The sequence below is a fragment of the Nipponia nippon genome, unplaced genomic scaffold (assembly GCF_047370975.1).
Source record: "Nipponia nippon isolate SJK-2023a ecotype South Korea unplaced genomic scaffold, ASM4737097v1 scaffold_6, whole genome shotgun sequence".
In the NCBI taxonomy this organism is placed as follows: Eukaryota; Metazoa; Chordata; class Aves; order Pelecaniformes; family Threskiornithidae; genus Nipponia; species Nipponia nippon.
In genome coordinates, this window is record NW_028262380.1 from 456,934 (window position 1) to 476,667 (window position 19,734).

At 56.4% G+C, this 19,734-nt stretch overlaps 1 protein-coding gene across 11 annotated transcripts in view; it reads left to right on the forward strand.

Annotated features, from left to right (window-relative positions):
* DCTN1 (dynactin subunit 1) overlaps window positions 1-19,734 on the forward strand; it is an 87,466-nt gene that overhangs the window by 19,734 nt on the left and 47,998 nt on the right. For 8 of the 11 annotated variants that reach the window (XM_087737740.1, XM_087737741.1, XM_087737735.1 and 5 more), the window contains 4 exons: window positions 6,545-6,793; window positions 11,608-11,686; window positions 15,780-15,811; window positions 19,672-19,692. In XM_087737740.1, coding sequence (XP_087593866.1) covers window positions 6,566-6,793; window positions 11,608-11,686; window positions 15,780-15,811; window positions 19,672-19,692 — 360 coding nt within the window. In that variant the 5' untranslated portion in view covers window positions 6,545-6,565. The remainder of the gene's footprint in view (window positions 1-6,544; window positions 6,794-11,607; window positions 11,687-15,779; window positions 15,812-19,671; window positions 19,693-19,734) is intronic. The other 3 variants (XM_087737739.1, XM_087737743.1, XM_087737744.1) reach the window with 1 other exon arrangement.

A 19,734-nucleotide genomic window follows, 5' to 3' on the forward strand; every position in this document is an offset into this window, starting at 1 on the left:
CCGGTGAACACAGGCAGCAAAGGTGTCGTGCGTGGACTTGCCGGGCAGCCGAGGTCCCGGCTGGGCTGACGCACACCCGGTGAAGTCCTTAGTGTGCCCTTCTCGCTGCTGGCCCCGCGCGGGTGCTCTCGCCCCGTCGGGATACGGGCAGTGTCGGCGGGGAGATGCTCTCCGTCTGGGCAGGGCTGTGCTGGGGAAGAAGGAGGTAAGCGGGGGAAAGGAGCTACGACACAGCTCATGCTGGTTTGGCTGTTGTTTCTGACTGACGCAGCGTTTCAGCCCTTGAGTATGTTCTTCTTAAGCTTTTTTTTTTTTTTTTTAAAAAACCAGCAGTTTAATAGTGCTTTGCAGACTTCAGTTCTCTCCTTCTGAAGTATGCCAACGTTAGAGATGGGAACGGATGCCAAAGGCTGGATTTCCTTGGGTTTATCGACCAGCAGCTTTGGGTGAAGTTCTGTCGTTCCTGGGACAGAAACGCAGCGGTGTGCCGCAGCCAGCGGGCACGCTGCGGGAGTGGGCAGCACCATGGAAAAGCGTCCTTCGTCCGGGATCGGACACGTCGTGCTCACCGCAGCGAAGTGCCTATTGGGATGCAGCAGCTGCGACAGCTGTCTAGATGTGTATGTGTTTATTTTTTAGGTCAACACCCCCAGTAATTTAAAGCCTTTTTATGTTTGTGACTCGGAGGCTTAGTCTGAAGCTAATGCTGCAGCGATAAATCACCTGCCGGAGCGGACCGACAGCCAGGTCTCTGCCAGCGGAGATGGCCCGGAGGGCTGAGCTCGCCTGCGGGCGCCGGGGCGGCCGCGCTCGCCGGGGTACGGCACCAGCGCCCTGGGGCGAGCAGGGGCTGGATTGCCTGGGAGGGACGGACGGACGGACGGGCGCCCAAAATGAAGGACAGAAAATATCCGCAGCCCCTTCTCCTGGCTGTCCGTGGGCACCTCTGGAGAGAAAACTGGGGTTTATGGCTCCTGGGGGATTTTCAGTTATTTTACCGTGTTAAAAGTAACCTTCAAATGCTTTGCCTGCGTGACTGGGTACGTAGAGAAGACAAAGCCCTCTGCCTTATTTGCTGATGAAAATGCTAGAACTCATTTAAAACGAATCTTTGAAAGGGAACGCTACCTGAGTTGGCAATTTTTTCAGACTACTCAGCAGATTTGCAGTAATTTGCATAATTTTGTTTTTTGCTGTGGTAATGTAAATTATTTTGGTCTACCCTTTCATACCACTACAGAGAAGAAGCCTGTGCTGAGCATCTATTCATCGTCGGGAAAATTGCACATCCTGGAGGCTTTTACCTGCGTTTTGATTAAAGCAGAGGCCGGGGCGCGAGGCGCTTGCCAGGCGCTGAGCCGCATGAGGCTTTCGCTCTCCTTTTCAGCGAAGTCGGGGGTTAGTTGCGTTCTGCCGCACTCATTGGGGAGCTCGCTGCCATCTCCGGGTGGTTCGATGCAGGGAAAAAGTCTTTTCTTTCTGTTGAAGGACGGCTCGCGCCTCTGTAGGCATGGAAAGGAGTCACTGTGGCAGAAAATCGGTGCCGGAGCATACCGCAAGTGAAATGCGGTGGGACTTCCAAACAGGCCGGTGGGGTGATTCACTCGTGCGACTGCTGCTGGTTCTTAGGGGCTGGTCTCTGGAGATGGTTTTGCAAGGAACAAAGATGTGCTGCTTGCTTTATTATGCGTCTCTGCTTCATAATTTGTAAAACAGGCCCTGAAGAGCTTTTGTGGCTTAAAAAAAATAATCAGGAAATTCTTTTTCCATGTGAAGTCCCAGATTTTCTTCCCTGGAGAATTTATGCGACTGCTGGCGAGGAGGGAAGCGGCACCGAGAGGCCGGTGGTGCGCTCGTCTGCTCTGGCTCCACGGGTGATTGCCCCGAACTGGCAAACCTGGCTGACACGGCTCCTCGCCGCCACCTCTGCTGCCTGTCCCTTCCCTGTGGCGGGTGTCTGCCCGCGGTCACCTCGAAACCTGCCCGAGAGACGGCGTTTCCACAGCTGGTTGGGGCAGCGCGCATGGGGGGTTGGCCATCGTGACGAGAGCGGGCGAGAGGCTGCGGGGAAGGACGTCCGGAGCCTCGTAACTTGGCTTTGCTCTCGGAAAAGCTGTAATGTGGAGCCATGCTGTATCCCGTGGCTGATGGCTTAAAAATCTAGGTGTTTTGGTTACTGTTAATGCACTGTGCTTTTACTCTGGTTATGCTTTGGGAGGGAAACAAGGCAAGCTCTCCCGCAGCTCCCATCCGAGCGCTCTGCAGAAAGCATTCCCCAGACGCCCACGTGCAGCCCACAGCACCAAATGTGATGTTGCTGCAGCAGAAACGGTGAAGTGCTTGATTTCTGAGGCCGGTTTATCTGCTACTGCTCTGCAGACTGACGCTACAGAAAAATAAAAATGAAAGAGGATGAAAGGCGAAAGGCTGGCAGGGTTGTCTCTGTGCTGCGAGGCTCTCGTCCCGCTCGATGCAGCCGAGAGGTTGGTCGTGTAGCTCGTGCTCCGCTCCTCCCGAAACAGCGCCCTGGGCTTTTGTCTGCCGGTTCCTGCCCCCGGCTGCCTCCCTGGTCACGGGTGCCTGCTCGGCCCGCTCCTGCCGGCGCAAGCGTTTCGGGGTTTGTCCTGCGTCGCGGTCCGCGCTCCGGTCCTGGCCGTGCAGCGGCGGGAGGGTGTCCGGGAGCATCTCCAGAAGTTGCCCAAGACACATCCCAGCCTCCTCATTTGGAAAGTCATCAGTGCAAGCTGAGCCTAAGCCGGAACATGTCGCTGTGAAAATAACAAAGAGATTTAAACGCTGCGATCTGAAAAAAGGGTCTGCAGGACTGGAGCTGAATTTAGCCGCAGGAAGACAGCGTGACGCTTCTACCTCGTGCGTTAGCAGTAAACCTGCTAACTAGGTGCAATATTTATCAAACCGGCCAGAGACAGCGCTGTGATGGTACACGTCCGATACCTTCTGTTTATAATCTTGCTTCCTCATTTCCTCTGGAAGCACGTTCTGTGTTTTATCTTAGACAACAGACGTTGAAGTCGTGTGTGGACACCCGTAGAATGGATTTTCCATCTGAGCTGGAAGGCAGGGCCAGGGAGCAGAATGAAACCCTCATCATCCAAGGGGAAAGGGCCAGCGACCTGCTGCGCCATGTAGACACGCACAAGTTTATGGGGCCGGATGGGATCCACCCAAGGGATTTTGGGATCCACCAAGCCACTCTCCATCATTTACCAGCAGTCCTGGTCAACCGGGGAGGTCCCAGATGACTGGAGGTTGGCAAATGTGACACCCCTCTACAAGAAGGGTGGGAAGGAGGATCCGGGGGACTACAGGCCTGTCAGCCTGACCTCGGTGCCGGGGAAGGTCACGGAGCAGGTCATCCCGAGTGCCATCACGCGGCACACACAGGACAACCGGGGGATCGGGCCCAGCCAGCATGGGTTTATGAAGGGGAGGTCCTGTTTCACTAACCTGGTCTCCTTCTATGACAAGGTGACCCGCTTGGTGGGTGAGGGGAAGGCTGTGGATGGTGTCTGCTTGGACTCTAGTAAGGCCTTTGACACTGTCTCCCACAGCATTCTCCTGGAGAAGCTGGCTGCGCACGGCTTGGATGGGTGCACTCGGTGCTGGGTTAAAAACCGGCTGGACGGCCGGGCCCAGGGAGTGGTGGTGAATGGAGTGGTGTCGCCAGTGGTGTCCCCAGGGCTCGGTGTTGGGGTCGGTCCTGTTCAATATCTGCATTGATGATCTGGACGAGGGGGTGGAGGGCACCCTCAGTCAGTTTGCAGATGACACCACATTGGGTGGGAGCGTTGATCTGCTGGGGGGCAGGGAGGCTCTGCAGAGGCCCCTGGCCAGGCTGGGTCGATGGCCCAGGCACTGGGTGAGGGTCAGCAAGGCTCAGGGCCGGATCCTGCCCTTGGGGCACAGCAACCCCAGGCACCGCTGCAGGCGTGGGGAGGAGCGGCTGGGAGCTGCCCGGCGGGAAAGGGCCTGGGGGTGCTGGTCGACAGCCGCTGAACACGAGCCAGCAGTGTGCTCAGGTGGCCAAGAGGGCCAACAGCATCCTGGCTTGTATCAGGAACAGTGTGGCCAGCAGGACCAGGGAGGTGATGGGCACTGGTGAGGCCGCCCCTCGAATGCTGTGCTCAGCGCTGGGCCCCTCACCCCAAGGCGGCCATGGAGGGGCTGGAGTGTGGCCAGAGCAGGGCAGCGAGGCTGGGGCAGGGGCTGGAGCCCAAGGCTGGGGAGGAGCGGCTGGGGGAGCTGGGGGGGCTCAGCCTGGAGAAGAGGAGGCTGAGGGGAGCCCTCATCGCTCTCTGCAACGGCCTGAAAGGAGGCTGGAGCCGGGGGGGTCGGTCTCTTCTCCCCAGGAACAAGCGATGGGACGAGAGGGAACGGCCTCAAGCTGCGCCAGGGCAGGTTTGGGTTGGGTATTGGGAAAAACTTCTTCATGGAGAGAGCGGTCAGGCCCTGGCAGAGGCTGCCCAGGGCAGGGGTGCAGTCACAGTCAAGTGCTCAAAAACCGTGTGGATGTGGAGCCTGGGGCCAGGGTTTAGAGGTGGCCTGGCAGTCAGGTTGATGGTTGGGCTCGACGATCTCAGAGGTCCTTTCCAACCTTAATGATTCTACGATTCTACACGTTAATTTAAAGCTGCAAGTATTTTGCAGAATGTTGTTGCTAGTCCTGACAACTGAAAGGATCCAGTGTTTTGGTAGACATTTATTTGAGCATGTAGCATAAGTTTTTAGATTTGAGGTCTTGTTTTTGTTTATGTGCTAGAAAACGGTGATTGCTTTTGTTTTTCATGAAAAGATTATTTTGCGCTTTTGATTTCTGCCAGTTGGATTTGGATGAAAAGCGGAATTCGGTTTTGCGTGGAAAACTGCCATCGCAGCTCTTAGTCACCCAACCTCCTGAGCACGACGGGCGCGCTCTGCATTCAAACCCGAGGCGTCGGCGGGCAAGGGAGGGCGATCGCTTGTCGGTTCGTCTGCTAGCAGGGGCGATTCGGGTTGCTGCGTTTGCCCCGGTTCTCGGTACGGCCGAAGCCTGCCTGCCGCCGCGGCGGCTGGAAGCCCCGCTGGGTGCCCGGCTCCTGCCCGTCTTCCCTTCGCGCCCATCAGCTCGAGCGCGCCCCTCCACAGCTCTTTTCCGTCTCGGGGTTTGGGGGGTGAAAGCGGCCTTCTGTCCTCAGCTGAATAAAGAGTATATTCTTTCACTTAAGCCAAGCCCAGCGGCAATCAAAACAAGATATTTTCTACACAATAAACAGAACTACTGACAAACGGGGTGATGTAAATGCCAAACGTGCTTCACTGTAGAGACTGCTGCGAGGACAACGCCGCAGTGCCGGACTGAACTAGGGAACTTAAGCTGAGCGAGACAGCCGAGCGTCCCCTCCCTTCTGAGCTGTGTTCAAAAGCAGTAGCCTTGTAAAGGCATCGGCATTTGAGGAGGGACTATTAGCATAGCATTGCTTTTTAAACAATTAAAAATGCATGGTTAATTGAGCTCTGTGGCAATATAGTATAAACTTCAGCTGTTTTACTGGGCTTATTTCAGAGGAGGGGGCACTGGGGGTGGGGGGAAGATCCCAACGCCTTCCTTGTCTGCCCCCCCCCCCCCCCCCATAAACTTCATCAGTCTTAAATTAATCTTACTTCATCAGTCTTAAACTAATCTTACTTAAATTCTAGTGGTCTCAAGTACCTTAATGGAGTTCCTCACACCCACGGCCTCACTGATGCTCTAAAAGAGCTGATCAGCGTGGTTGGCTTTGCCTGACCAGAGGGGTTCCTGCCGGGGAAGCCTGAAATCGAATGATGCACGCTGCAGTTTAAGCGTGGGCTCGTGTTGGTGATTGTAACGCTGTGAAAGCTTGGTGAATTTACCACCAGTATTTTCTGCTCCTCAGCATCCTGATGGGAAGCGCCGTTACAATCGCTACCCCGGAGTCGCGGCGCGGAGGGGTCCCGTGAATGCAGTGGGAAACTGGTGTGGGTGGGTGGGCTAACTCGGGCTGGTGGTGGGCCACCAGGTCCTCTTAAATCCCGGCAATGAAACGGGGTAGGAAAGTAAACTGTATCAGAAATGGGTTTTCTGTTCCTGAGCATGTAATGCAAGAGGCTGGAAAGCTGTGGGCAGTTTTTGATATGATGAAAAAAGGATGGAGCAAGTTTAGGTTAAGGCAAGGACGAGTGCACTGGCGTCTGCTGCTGCTCAGGTCGGGGTTGGTGGGGTTTTTTCCCAAAGCCTATAAAAAACTTGTACATTGCGTCTGTGAGTCTGGCGTGTCTGTTAAGAGCGGAAGGGTAGTAGTTAGTGGTGGTTTTGCCATTGTTTGTGATTCCTGCTTGGAGCTGTAATGGAAGGAATTCCCTGTCGCTGGCTGAAGGTGAAGGAGGACCGACCCCTCGGGCTGCGGGTGGCCCCGTGCAGGGCCCGGGTGAGGGGTGCTGGCGGGGAACGGGACGGCCGACCCCTGCGTCCGTCTGTCTGCACCAACTGTGTTTAACTCGCTGTGCTTCTCCTCTCTGTCGTCAGGCATCCAGCACCGGCCCCAGGATGAGCGTGGAAGCGAGCAGCAAGCCCCTGAAGGTGGGCTCCAGGGTCGAGGTCATCGGGAAGGGGCACCGCGGTACGGTGGCTTACGTCGGCGCCACCCTGTTTGCCACGGGGAAGTGGGTCGGTGTCATCCTGGATGAAGCAAAGGGCAAGAACGATGGGACCGTGCAGGGCAGAAAATACTTCACCTGTGAAGAAAACCACGGCATCTTCGTGCGGCAGTCACAGGTACGCTTCCCTCTGCGACGGCCTCTGCTTGCCGGGCTTGTCTCGGCTATCTGTGGCTCACGGGTTGCTTGGTAACATAGAGGAAAATGGCCCTTTGCACCCCGATGGGGAGAGAGAAAGTAAGTTTCCTTCTCTCCCGGAGCGAGCGATGTTTCTGGGACTTTCCATCGTGTGAGGGAGCAGAGCAGCTCCAAAGACAGCCAGCAGCCTCGCCCGGAGGCTGGGCTCCTGCCGCGCTGTGGTTTGTTCCAGTCGGACACACAGCACGTTTCATTGAGCGCTTTGATTAGCCCGGTTTGTGGGGTTGTCGTGAAATATTTTCAGATGAATTGGGCGAAAAAGTTTGGTGAATTCCAGAGGGCGTGGAACGTTTCATCTTGCCTCTGAAAGGGAGGGTAAAGCCTGCCTGCCGTCTGCTGCCTCGGGGAGTTATCGGCTACATCACCTGTAGGAGGTGAAGTTTGGGACCAATATTTGGGTGTTTATGTGGAAGTAAAGTCAGAGAATTTTAATTAAATAATATTTACCTTAAAGGTAAATAAATAGATACCTTAAATAAATAGGTACCTTACCTAAAAATATTTACCGCACATATAAAATGTGTGACTTGGGTTTAGTTGTTGAGCTTTTGCTATTTGCGTACCACGGGTAGGAAACGAGGAGCTCGTTTATGTACCAACAAGTCTCTTCCGTTTCAATTCCCTCTGTGTAACCTTCAAACAGCACCAGCACAGAAAAGCGCCGCTGCTTTTGGGGCCCGCAGGTTGGTGTGCTCCAAGCACGACGCCACGGTGAGAGGCGTTCAGCTCCTCTCCTCCTTCCTTGGCACCAAACGGCGGGTTTAAGTTCGACCCTGTGGCATCCGGGCAGCAGAGCCCCTTTCCACTCCCAGACCCTCCCGCTGCCTCACCAGACGCGGTGACTCGCTTCCAGGACGTTGGCAGCGGGCGACGGAGGACGCTGAACACGAAACGAGGGGTTTTAGGAGCAGGAGTCCTGGGGTGGATCCCAGCATCCTCTGTGCTGGCCAGCGGCAGGGCTCGCGCCTGGTCGGAGGATGCGGTAGCGGTTCACCGGTGGGATGCGAATGCTCTCTGCTGGCTGTTTCGCTGGGACTCACGGACCTGGCTTCCTTGGTGCGTCGCTCAGCCGCGCCTGCCAGCTAGAGAAGTAAATCCGTAGTTTACAATTAAAAGTTTTGGTCTGCGGGACCGGGACGCGCAGCTCCCAGACCGGGTAGCTGGGGAGGAGCTCAGCTCTGCCCACCAAGCCGTGGCCCTCTGCGCCCATCGGACGTCTGGTGACGCGCAGTGGCGCAAATGTGACCCAGGGTGCTGGCGTGGGCGGTCAGCGTTGCTGGGCTCTCCCGGGGCCTTTGGAGGAGTTTCCATCTCGTCTGCTGGCGACGGCAGGGCGGTGGCAGCAAGGTTCCCGTGTACGGCCTTGCACGGGGGTGTTTGCAGGTCAGACCGAAGGCTGCTCTGTGGTGTCTTCTCCTGGGACTCGAGACCTGCTGGGTTGCAGGAGCCGGCCTGAGGAGCCACGTGCAGGAGGGCTGAGGCTCGCTCCAGGGTCCGACAGCCGCCTCTCGCTGTGCTTCCCCTTTCTCGCTTTGGTTTTGGGACGGTTGGGTCTTTGTCTCGTGCGTCCCCAGCTGAGGAGCACACGGCGTGCTTAAAAACGAGCTGCTTTTCCACGGCGATGGGGAGTAGTTTGTCTCTGCCCGCTCTCCCCTGCGAAAGCGCAAATCCCTGATGTGCGTGTGCGGAGGAGATGCACCCGTGCCGGTGGCACCGGCCGTCCCTCTGAATCTGTGACCTGTGTGGAAAGGTGAACGTGGTGAGCAGAGGGGAGCGCGATCTTTGAGGAGCACATCCAGCGTGGACTGCAAACCGCAGCGATTCCTGCGCCTGCCTCACGCGGTGGTTGCCGAACAGGCGCAGGGCCGCGGCGCTCTGCTCTCCAGCCGCTTTCTCCGGCTCTTCTTGCGGAGCCCCGCTTCCCAGGGCTTGCCGCAGGCGTGCTGGGCGAGCCGGTGAGTCAGGCTGCACCGGAACAGGAGACGGCAGAGGTGGCGGAGGAAGCTGCCCGGGGTGTGGGCGGCCTGTCACTAAGTGACCATTACGCTTTGGGCATTAATTTTTCAAGAACTGGGTTTAAGGTATAAATGGAAAATGGCAGGACGCCCTTTCAGCGGAGTTAATGCTCTGCTGGTGCTCTCCACTGTAAATCTGCCTACTGCTTCCTCCCGTATTTCATTTCTGGGTCTCCCCAGCAGAGCGGGTGGCTGTCCTGTGGTTCCGCGTGGTGTCAGGCCACTGAATGTCAATAATAAATCATTTTTTTCGGGGGAACAGAACGATTGCTTATGAAGCAGATCACCAGATCTCATTGCTTATGAAGCAGATCACCTGCATCAATACAGGCACATCTTGCTAAACACTTGTAAAGTGTTTTTAAGGATTTCCAAGACTAAGTAACTTCCTCTTCTCCCCTGCACTTAAAAATATATCTCAGAAAGTGAGCACCAGTGATACCAGCATCAATAAAGCCTAGCAGTATTCTTAGTCTTTTAATTTATTGTGGAGTTTCAGCTTTAAAAATGCACTGATGGGAAAATTTCCAAGATTTTAGGTGAATTTTTTTTCTATTTCATGCAAAGATCAAAGCAGATCCCGCACAAGGGATTTGATGGTGTGCTTTAGCTGTGACAAAGCGCTCCTCTCCTGGGGAAGGATCAAGCCCACGCGATGCGCGCGCTCCAGCGCGCCCGGGTCCCTGCCGGCGGCAGCGGGGGTGCGCGTCCCAGCCGCGCCTCGCCTTGCTCCGAGGGAAGCAGAGAGCCGAAAGAGCCAAGAAAATCAGCAAACCACTTCTTGCTCTGCGCCTGCGCGTGAAGCAGCGCCCCGTGGGGCAGCAGGCCGGGTCTCCGTAAGCGTGGTAGCTCTAGGGGCGTCCCTGTCTCCCGGCGGGGTCGCCGTCCCGGAGCTGGGTCACACTGTCCCCTGGGTGTCCTGGCCGGGAGGGACACCCGTCCTGGAGGGAAGCGGCTGCGGGGAGCTTGGAGCTCGGCAGAGCCGTGAATGGAGGCGCTCGCCGCTGCGGCGCTGAGCCGGGGGGGTTCGGCTCGCCGTGCAGAGGTGGGTGCCACGAGGGGCTGTGGTCTCCCTGCTGCTGGCCGTCCCCTCCCTGCCTGCGTCCCAGCTGGCGGAGGGCTGCGGCACTGTTTCGAGCAGCTGTGTCAACACGGACAGGCATTTCCGAGCACGTGTTTGCTCGTTATCTTTTGGCAACCTTAACATTTTGCCTGCCAGGGACTTGTATTTGGGCTGGTAATTTTGAACACAAGCATTCTTTTATGGTGTGTGGAAACATTATCGCCGATTTTGACATCAAGTGGGGCCGCTTGGCGGAGGAGCTCGTCAGCTTAAATCTGCTGCTGCAGCACGTCTGGTACCTTGTCCCGCTTCTCCAGCCTAACCCAAAAGCAAGCCCTGTCCTGGTCCCTGCCGCCGCCTTGTTAGCCACCTCCCAGCAAGGCTGGTGTTGGCACCTGAGTCTGACCTGGTGGGGCCCCCAGAGCCGCTCAAAATCCCACCCTGGCTTTGGATAAACTCCTGTGCGTGGCCTGGTGCAGCAGATCCCCCGGGATCCCGTTTCCGCGGTCCTCGGGTCTGGTTTTGTCGCGCTGCCGTGTTTAGTGAAAAGCTGTGACGATCTGCGCGTTGCCGAGTCGCTCCGCAGACCGGGCGCCCTGGCTGTGGCGGGACCCGCTCTCGCGTGGTCCGAGGAGCGCTCGCCGCCTCCTCGCTTCCCAAACCGCATTTTTTTTCTCAGCATTGGCGCAGTTGTCGCGATTTCTGTGGCGTCATTTTGCTCAGTCTCCTTCCTTCTTTTAATTTAAGAGTCTGCTCCCGGTACTGGGGCATCTGCCCAAAATAGAAACCGTGGCTGACAGGTTTACAGATTATTTTTATTTTTAAACTGAACTCCCAGGTTTAAGGTTTTCATGGGACGGATCAGGCAAAGACCTGTCAGGGGCGGCTGCGGCAGTGTCGATGATCTAAGGTGAAGGGGTGCTTCTCAAGAAGTGGTCTAATCCTTTCCAGCATTGTTTTCCATATTGATCAGGCAAAAACGTGTGCGAAAGTAGTTAACAAAGAGATAGCCCTAAACCTTCAGCCCTTAGAGAGCTTCACAGGGCTCGAGCCTGGCGGCGTTCCTGTCTGTGCCGCCCGGGTGTCCGCAGGGTGCCGGGCAGCTAACGACTGACGAGCCGAAACCACCCCGCTCTGTTGGCTGCGCTGCGTTCGGGGTCACCCGCGTTCTCCGTTCAGAGAAAAGCAGTTCTCCTTATGTAGAGATAAAAGACTTTTAAAACAATTTTTGCTAAGACAACACGCCAAAAATAAAACCTGAGCTTTCTGTCAAGTGTCCGTAACTGAAAATGACTGCCAGGCCAGGGCTGATGGACGGATTGCTGTGTAGAGCGGCGGTGGAACTGTTAAAGATGTTCTGGGCTGTCGAATCCTGAGTTTTGACTTTATTTATTCCTTGTGTGGATATTCTTTATTCCCTACGTGCATAAAGAGTATTTTGCTGTTTTCAGGAAGGCTGTGGAAGGAGGAGGGTCGGATAGCTGAGCCTGAACGACTAAATTAAAAATCTGTGCCGAACAAATGCAGTCTGCACTCTTTAAATCTGCTACCAAAATGGACCTGGTTTCTGGTCGTATTCTGCTTATGGGTTGGGTTTGGTTGGTTTTTTGTTTGTTTTGTTTTGTTTTGTAATAATAGTTGTTATACTTTTTCCAGATCCAGGTCTTTGAAGATGGAGCTGATACAACGTCCCCAGAAACACCAGAATCTGCTGCCTTGAAGGTCCCCAAAAGAGGTACGGCTGGTCTGTTTTGCCCCGAAACCTTCTCTCTCCCTTGGTCTGGAGCAGACAAGGTTCCACTGCCGAACGGGCGTCGGGGTCCCCGCGCTGGGGAGGTGGGTGCCGGCTGCCGGGGGGCGATGCCTGTGTCCGGGGCTCTGTCCCCGGCTTGGGCACACGCTCGCCTCCCCCGGCTCATCCACCTCTCCCCTCGTCCTCTCTGTGAGCTCCTGCGCAGGCTTTGGGCATCGCAGAAGGAAGCACAGCATGCAAAAGTTGCTCCCGGGCAGTTCTGTCCTGACCGTGGAAGTCTGTCTGGTGGGAAGCAAGTGGGGGATCCTTCCCGGAGGGGTGGGGGTCCTTCCTGGAGGGGTGGGGGATCCTTCCCGGAGGGGTGGGGGATCCTTCCCGGAGGGGTGGGGGTCCTTCCCGGAGGGGTGGGGATCCTTCCCGGAGGGGTGGGGGATCCTTCCCGGAGGGGTGGGGGTCCTTCCCGGAGGGGTGGGCACCTGGAAGGAAGGCTCGGACTGCCCCGCTGCTGTGAAGCGGCAGCGTGCGGGTCACTGGCCGCTCGGGGCTGTGCCTCATTCCCACCGCTCTGGCAGCGAGCGCTTTCTGCTCGGCGCTGAGCCGTCCTTCCACTTCTCCCCTTGTCAGGCCGCTCTGCAATAGCTCGCTTTGTTTGGTGCCTCGTGGGTTGCTCTTTTTTCCTTCTGACAGCCTTGCCTCCCTGTGAGCTCTCTTTTTGTTGAGGAATTACGTAGTGGTGCGCTTAGGGATCCTAGGAGCTTGTGGGAAAAGCTCTGATGCTTCCTGCCCTGGACGGCCTGTCGGCGCTGTGTGCCAAGCCGGGGCTCCTTGGGCGTGAAGCGCTTGTTGAACACAAGCTTAACGGTTCAGAATAGGGTTGGGTTTTTTGTTGGGTTTTTTGCCCCTCTCCCGGCCAGTAGAAATTAAAATTCCCCTTTATTTGGCGAAATGAAATCTACCCTTCAGCTGCATAAGACGTGCCCAGAGGCATCAGAAGGGGGTGATGTTAGCCTGGGAAGTGGGGTGTTCCCATGAGACGTTAATTCTGCCGGTCCCGTGAGCGGAAGGGAAATGCGAACTGGCGCTCGCGTCCCTTGGCGCTCGCGTCCCTTGGCGCTCGCGTCCCTTGGCGCTCGCGTCCCTTGGCGTTCGTGTCCCTTGGCGCTCGGCCTTCACCTGCTCCTGCAGGGAGCTCCGGGCCCCAGCAGCTCGCTGCCGCTGCGGAGAGCTTGGGTTTGCTACAGCCCAGCCACTTTAATTCATCTCTGCTTTGGATCCTCCAGTTCGCGCGTGCAGCTGAACAGGGAAACATTTGAAGCAAGCCAGTTTTAATTTAGGGGTGGGGTTTAATGCAAAAAAAAAAGAAACTTTTGTGCTTAGAACACTAGCACGAGTGTTTTTTTTCCCAGAGCGCTAGAAAGGCCAGCCTTTCACGTGCAGCTTCAGCCTGCACTTTGTATGGGCTTGGTACTAATAGTAAATGAAAATATTCCTTAAGGTTTATATGATCTTTTCAGTCTTTCTCAATTCAGACTTTCCAGCTGGAAATTCAGTTTTCCTCGTTACGGTTCTGTACTGGGTTAGGATAAGGCGCTTGTCTGGAGCTGTGCGAGCATTTCCCCCGCTGCTCCTGTAGGTCCGGGCTTTCCGAACCCGTCTTAGCGGGTGCTGAACCCGTGCGAAAGCCGCAAGCCTGCCTGCGCTGGGAGGCTGCCGTCCTCCTCCTCATCCCTCGGTTATTCGCAGCTAGGGAGAAACGACAAGGGCTCTTTGGACCCTCGCTTGACGTCCTGAGAGTTCAGTAGCAGCTGATGCTTCCTTGCGCTGGCAGATGGGAACGAAGAGACCAGAAGTACGTTAACTGCTTGGAGACAGGGAAGCCTTGGAAGAAGCCACAAACCAAACCTCTGGGTTCAGCGTGGCTCTTCAGCAAACGTTGCTGCCTTTTAATTGCACTACATCTGTTTGTGTCCATGCGATGAATCTTTAAATCCTGTGCCATCTCCCCTCTCGTTATCTGGAGGTCTTCCCAAGGCTCTCATCTCCGCTGCCTCCTGCAGGGTTGTCTCTGGTTCTTCTAAAACCTTTACCTGGGGCGAGCAGCGGTGGCTGCGGCGTCTGGAGGTGTACGGCTGCGCACTCGCAGCACGCTGCTGTGGTGTTTGCAGTACTGCCTCGCCTTTCTCGGAACGCTCTGAGGTTTGTTCTGGCTGCCCAGCGGCGTTCACTGAAGTTCTGCGGTGATGCTGTGGCCCTTTTTCTTCCACACGTATACAGAAAGGAATAACACCCAAGCAGGTCAGGTTCCCCCTCCGCTGCGCAGCATCAGCAGTGCTGCCTCTGCCTCTTGCCGCTCGGAGCCCGTTGCAGGGCAGGAGCCTGCGAGCGCCATGCGGGAGGGGAAACGGGGGCGTTCAGCTCAGGTTTGGGGACTGCAGGATGGCTGTCACCAGCGTTTTCCACTGCTGTCCGCAGGCAGCAGCGCGGCTGGCCGGGAGTACCGCGAAGGGACAGGCGCACGAGCTGGAGCCAGTCCTTGATGGTTGAACTGGTGGGCGCAGGGGCCGTGCAGCAGCGGCACGGCAGGTGGACGCCGGCCAGGTCCTGCGGCGGCACGAGAGGGAGCCCAGGCGCGCAGGCTCGGTGTTGGCCGCAGTGCTGGGATGCAGGCGCTGGGATGCGGCTGCTTCCAGGGAGTTTCCATGGAAACGGCAGCGCCGCTGCTGCAGTCTGACTGCGGTGGGTGATGCAGAGATCGCTCTTCCCATAGATCCAGCACCTCCCGCTCCCGGCCTGGCAGAGGCGTGAGGCACGCAGTGGAGGCGGCTCCTGCCTTTTATTTATGAGAGGCTTCTGCAGCATTTGCTGTTGGGGTGATCAGTGCCACGGCTGGAAATATTAAACCCTGCTGGAATTGCAGCTGGGAGAGGAGCGGGACAAGCAGCCTCCGTGGCTGTGAGCTGCTCCTGGACCCACCGGGCATCCAGAGGTGGAGCAAAGGATGTAATTTAGCCAAACCTGCAGTGGTTACCCACATCTCTGAGGCCCATAAGCCAAGATCATGCAGTCTGGTTCCTCCACACTCCTGTACGCGGCACTCACTGTGCTGTCCCGCTGTGCGCACCGATAATCCAGAGAGCAAGGGAGGCGTCCCGAGCTCGGGGGAGGCGGGTTTGGGTGGGTGCTGGGGTTTAGCCCGGCGCCGACACCTGCCGTCCTGCCGCAGTGGCCGGGCTCCGTAATGGGGCGTTCGCGGGTCCTGTCAGGATGATGAAACGGGAGCAGCTCCTAACAGCCGGCTCGCCACCGGTTTAGCGACCTGGGGAAGGCCAGTGGCTGAACTGTCGGCAGATGTTGCCGGCGGCCGCCCGTGTGCAGGAGGTTTGCTCTCTGAGAAGTGGGAAGGACCTGTCTGCTGAGCGGGAGACCCAGCAGGGCTGTGGATGCCCCTCTCGCGGAGGTTTCCTGGGCCGAGCGGGAGAGCAGAGCTCAGCCGGTCGGATTGGGAATGTTTCCGAGAGGTCTCTTGTACACCTACCTCGTGCGTGTTCAGATTCCTGGCTGCATACGGACCGGCATGGAAACCTTTTATTTTGCCGCATGAAGTAAATGGTCTCTGGACCTGTATTTCTGATGATTCTCCCATGAGATTCTCATTTGGAATCCAGCTGATCGGATCTGGTCGTGCGGACCGCTAGGCTGCTGTGCGATTCCGATAGAGCGCTCCGAAGGTGACGCAGCGTTCTCTGAATTGCAGTAATTTAACTCAAGGAAAGCAGCGTAGCCTGACCTAGTTCTGACGCCTGCGTCTGAACGTTTGGCTTTCCCGAGCCGTGCCAGCGGGTCTAATAAGGGAGCCCCTGTTCCTCCGAACCCGTGCCCCGCTGTACCGCCGTTGCCTGGTGCACCCCGAGCTGCACGGTCCCTGCTTCACACCCGGTTCCCTAAGAACATGCGTAAACGGTCCTTTCGCTGTGCCGCGACACGTGCTGGGCTGCAGAGGCGCTCGGCCTGCGCGTCAGGCCGGGGGCGTCCTTCGGGCCAAAGCTCATGGTTCTCTTGCTGTTTTTCTTTGCAGATTCCCTGGACGCCGCCAAAGCCAGCAAACTGGTGAGTGCCGAGCCCGCGACTGCAGGCTGCTGGAGGAAATTCCCTTTGCAGCGCGCGATTAGCGGAAGGGGCAGGCTTGCACATGCCACTCTTGGTTTTTCTTCATTAACTTTTATCACCTCTCTAAACGCTCCACTTTTCAACCCTGCAGGAGAAGCGCATGGAGACACACACGTACCCACACCGTACAGCAAAGACAGTTTTGCCAGCCTGTCTCTTCTTTAGTCCTTTTCAGTTCTGTGCTCTGTAATAACAATGCCTGTGGTAAAGTGAGTTTCTTCTGAAACCCATGGGAAACAAGGCCCTACAAAAAGTAATTTTCAGCTAATGACCAGAAACCAGTAAGGTACTGAGGACTAAAACCCCCGCGCGTTTTCCTGTATTACACGCTTTATCTAAGTTCAATCGATACTGCAACATTCACGCCCTGCGTGCCTCTTGGCTCTGTTCCTCTAAATAATGACCCTTACATCCCGCAGGAAGAGCGTACTGCTCGGGATAGCTGAAATTAGCTTTCTCTGGCTTGTACCGAGTGGATTACAGAGAAACGGTGTCTGCTTCTGAGTATCTTTATCCAGGAATCTCGATGGCCCTCGAGGCATAGCTGGGTACGTGTTGTATCCAGAGGTGGTGGGTATTTCCTAAGTAACAGACGACTGGAGCAGGTGCTGCTCTTCAAATACTCCTGACCCCCAGGCAAGCACAATTAAAGAAGTATTAAGGTTAAAAACACAAAAATGGCCGTGCATGTGTATAGATCCTGAGGAATCTGGGGTGCAGGGCGACAGAGTGAGTCTGGGTTGTGCGTGCTCTGGGACAGAAGCTGGGTGTTTCCCAGGGACAGGCCGGTCCATCTGGCGCGTAGGCAGACGACAGGGAAGGACAGCAGCTTATCTGGAGATGAGGGGCTTCTCCGCCTTGCCCTCTTGTGTGCCTGACGCCTGCGGTTCTGCCCGGTCTCCTGCTCTGAAGTTCAGCGAGTCGCCCGGAGCGGGAGGGCTTCCCCGCCGCGATGCGGAGCCGTGCGCTGGGTCCTGGCCAGCCTGGCACCGTCGGGGGCCGGCCGCAGCTGGACGTGGGTGACGGAGCGGCACGTTGAGGTGCTCCGGGGGGTTAATCGGGCTCAGGTGCCCGGGAGGCTGTGCCTTGTTGAGCTGCCTGCCAGGGCAGAGGGTGGAGAAGAAATCCCCATCTCGTATTAGAGAGATGTGGAGGATTTTGCAGCGATTGCCCTTTTCTGCTGAGTGGGGCACGACTTACCTGCCAGCCTGTCTGGTCTGATCGGCCTTCTGCATTGCAGGGCCTCCTGCGCTGGGGGCGTCTTTTCCCCTCGTGTCCTCTGCCTGCGCTGCGTAACATTTAGTCTCCTGGTTTAATTATAGGCTGCAATTAACAGGCGAGTTGCTAGGTGGAACTGAACTTGTAAAAGAGGTCAGGCCAGACTGCCCTCTGCAAAATAAAGGCTGCGAGAGGGAGTCTTGAAGAGTTGGAAGAAAAACTTTAAAATTGTTTCAGAACATTTGTAAAGAAAGATAAATATAATATTTATGAAGTGAAAAGAATCTTAGTGTTCATGAAATCAGGATGCTAAAGTAGTAATTGTTCTTTAAATTCTTTATGCTGCTCGCATCCTGAGAAGGTGTCAGGGAAGGAGCTGAACTGAAAGGGCTTGCGGCCAGCACGGTTAAGAAACCCCAGATTAAATACCTGATGGTACCTTCTGTCCGTAAGCCTCGCAGTTTTTTTTTTCCTGTGTAAGAAGTTGAGAATTTGGTGCTGGCCACTGTTGGAAGCAAAGCGTTTTGGTCGATGGAGCTCTGTGCCATTCTGGGCAGCGGCTGCTGCTGCTTGACGTGCCGCTGTGCTGCGGGGCGTTCGGGCTGGTTTGTCATTAGGGAAAGTGCCGCAGTTCAAAATTAGCACCCTGCCACCTTTCAGATACCGTCCGCGGTGTGACGGGCTCCCGGGGGTGACCCGAGTGGTGCCACCGTGATGGGCGTACGCAGATTTGTCGTCTGTGTTAGAGACAGGCGAATTCGGGCTTTGCTGTTTGCCTGCCTGGGTTACACGGCCTCTCCCGGGAGCTGCCGCACGGGAACGCGGAGGCGAGGTGTGGGAAAAGCGCTTCGAGCCACCGGCCCAGCGTTTCAGCCCAAGCAGGTATCTTTGGGGAACAGGCAGCTCGCGGGCTGGCTGCCCGTGGGACGCGGGGTCTGCAGGGCGGGTTGGCGTTAGTCCTGCAGGTTACGTGCTGGCGCCGCGAAGGGTCCCGGCTTGCTGCGGTCAGACATAGGAGCCTGGCTTCGAGCCGGCGTAGCGGCACGCCGCAGGAGGGAACAAAAGCAGCTGCGGCCTCTTGAGAGGCTGCGGGAGAGCGCTGCAGTTGGTGTGGTCCTCTCGATCCTCCTTGGCCTTCTCCACGTGTGTTGGCTTGAGTACATGGTGACCACTGTTGCTGTTCGTCCAAGGAAGAGCTGCTATTTTCTAAGAGTAAAACCTCTGCCGTGCAGTATTTTGGGTGATTTCCATCCTGAATACGTACTTAACGCTACTGCAAAAGGTGTTTTCTGTGCTACCGCATCATGTTCTCTGAAACTGGAAAATCAGCCAAGAACTCTTGATTCCCTTAGGTGCTCCTGCAGGCCAGCGCCGCGGCAGCAGCCCGGTGGGAGGCTGCGGGCACCGCTGCGGGCACTGCTGCGGGCACCGCTGCGGGCAGCGCGGGAGCACGGCTTTCTGCAGGCTGCTGCGGCTCACGGGCCGGCTGCCGTGCTCTGGGTGCGAATCCCACAGAGATGGGAGCGCCCCTCGTTTGGCTGGCCCGTCCCTAGCCGCCCTCGGCTGGCGTACCCCTCGCTCCTCTTCCCAGTGACGGCAGGGTGTTGAGGTGGCGGCCTCGGAGGCAGGACGTGTTGGCTCTGTGTTTGCATCTTCCGAGAACGGTGTCTGGGAATCCTGGGAGATCCCGGCATCGAAACGCCAGCTCCTTCATGGCTGGGCCTGAGAAGCTGTTACCTCCGCTCCTCTGGGCTGTGGCATCGGGACTTCTAAAAACGGGGAAAAGATCTTCTTCCCCATGGGTGGAGGGGGCCCTGAGTGGCAAGAAACGGCAGAAAATTTCCAGCACGCTTTGGATGCGGTGCAATTTCTTCCCAGCACGATTGCATAAACTCCCTGCCGCCACGAAAAATCATCCTTAGGGCAGCAGCCGATGCCGGGCTTTGCCTTGGTGTGATCAAGAATTGCATTTTAAAAGCAAAATGTCCTGTTACTGTAAGTCGTGCGCAGCCTTTGCGAGCCGAGGGGCGGTGGAAGCGCACCCACGAGAAGGTGGGCAGAAAATCGTGGGGTGCAGCAGCTTCTTGCGCCTGACCCGAGGCGGGCGAGCGCGGGAGGGGAGCGGGGCTGTGCGAGCTGGCTCTGGGGTGGGATCCTCCTCCCCAGGGGTTCCAGGTTTCGCAGCTAAGCACGGTGCTTAACTCTTCCTCGCAAGTGCTGATGGCTACCAGTAAGTGAATTTATTTTCCTTTGGGTACGTCCTGCACCTCAGAAGGTTTTGTGCTGAAGGTGGGCCAATGACACTGGAGTGAAGCTCCTCAATCAGAGGGTTGAAAACAAGCTCTGTTGTCTGCTTTCTTCTCTTAAGCCATCTTGTGTTTGTTTAAATTTGCCTGAATATATTTTCCTTTCTGATTGTACCTATTTGTGCAGCCCAGTGGCTTCACTGAGACATGTCCTCTTCCGTGAATAGCTACCTCTGAAACCTGTGATGTTTGAGCAGAAAGCAGATTGCGTCTTATCACCACTGTCGATGCGATGTGAGCTCTAACTTTGTACCCTTTTATTCCCTCTTCATGCAGCGTGGAGCGAAGCCTAAAAAGGTGGTGCTTTTTTGACATTTATCTGTGTGTTGCCGAGTCTCC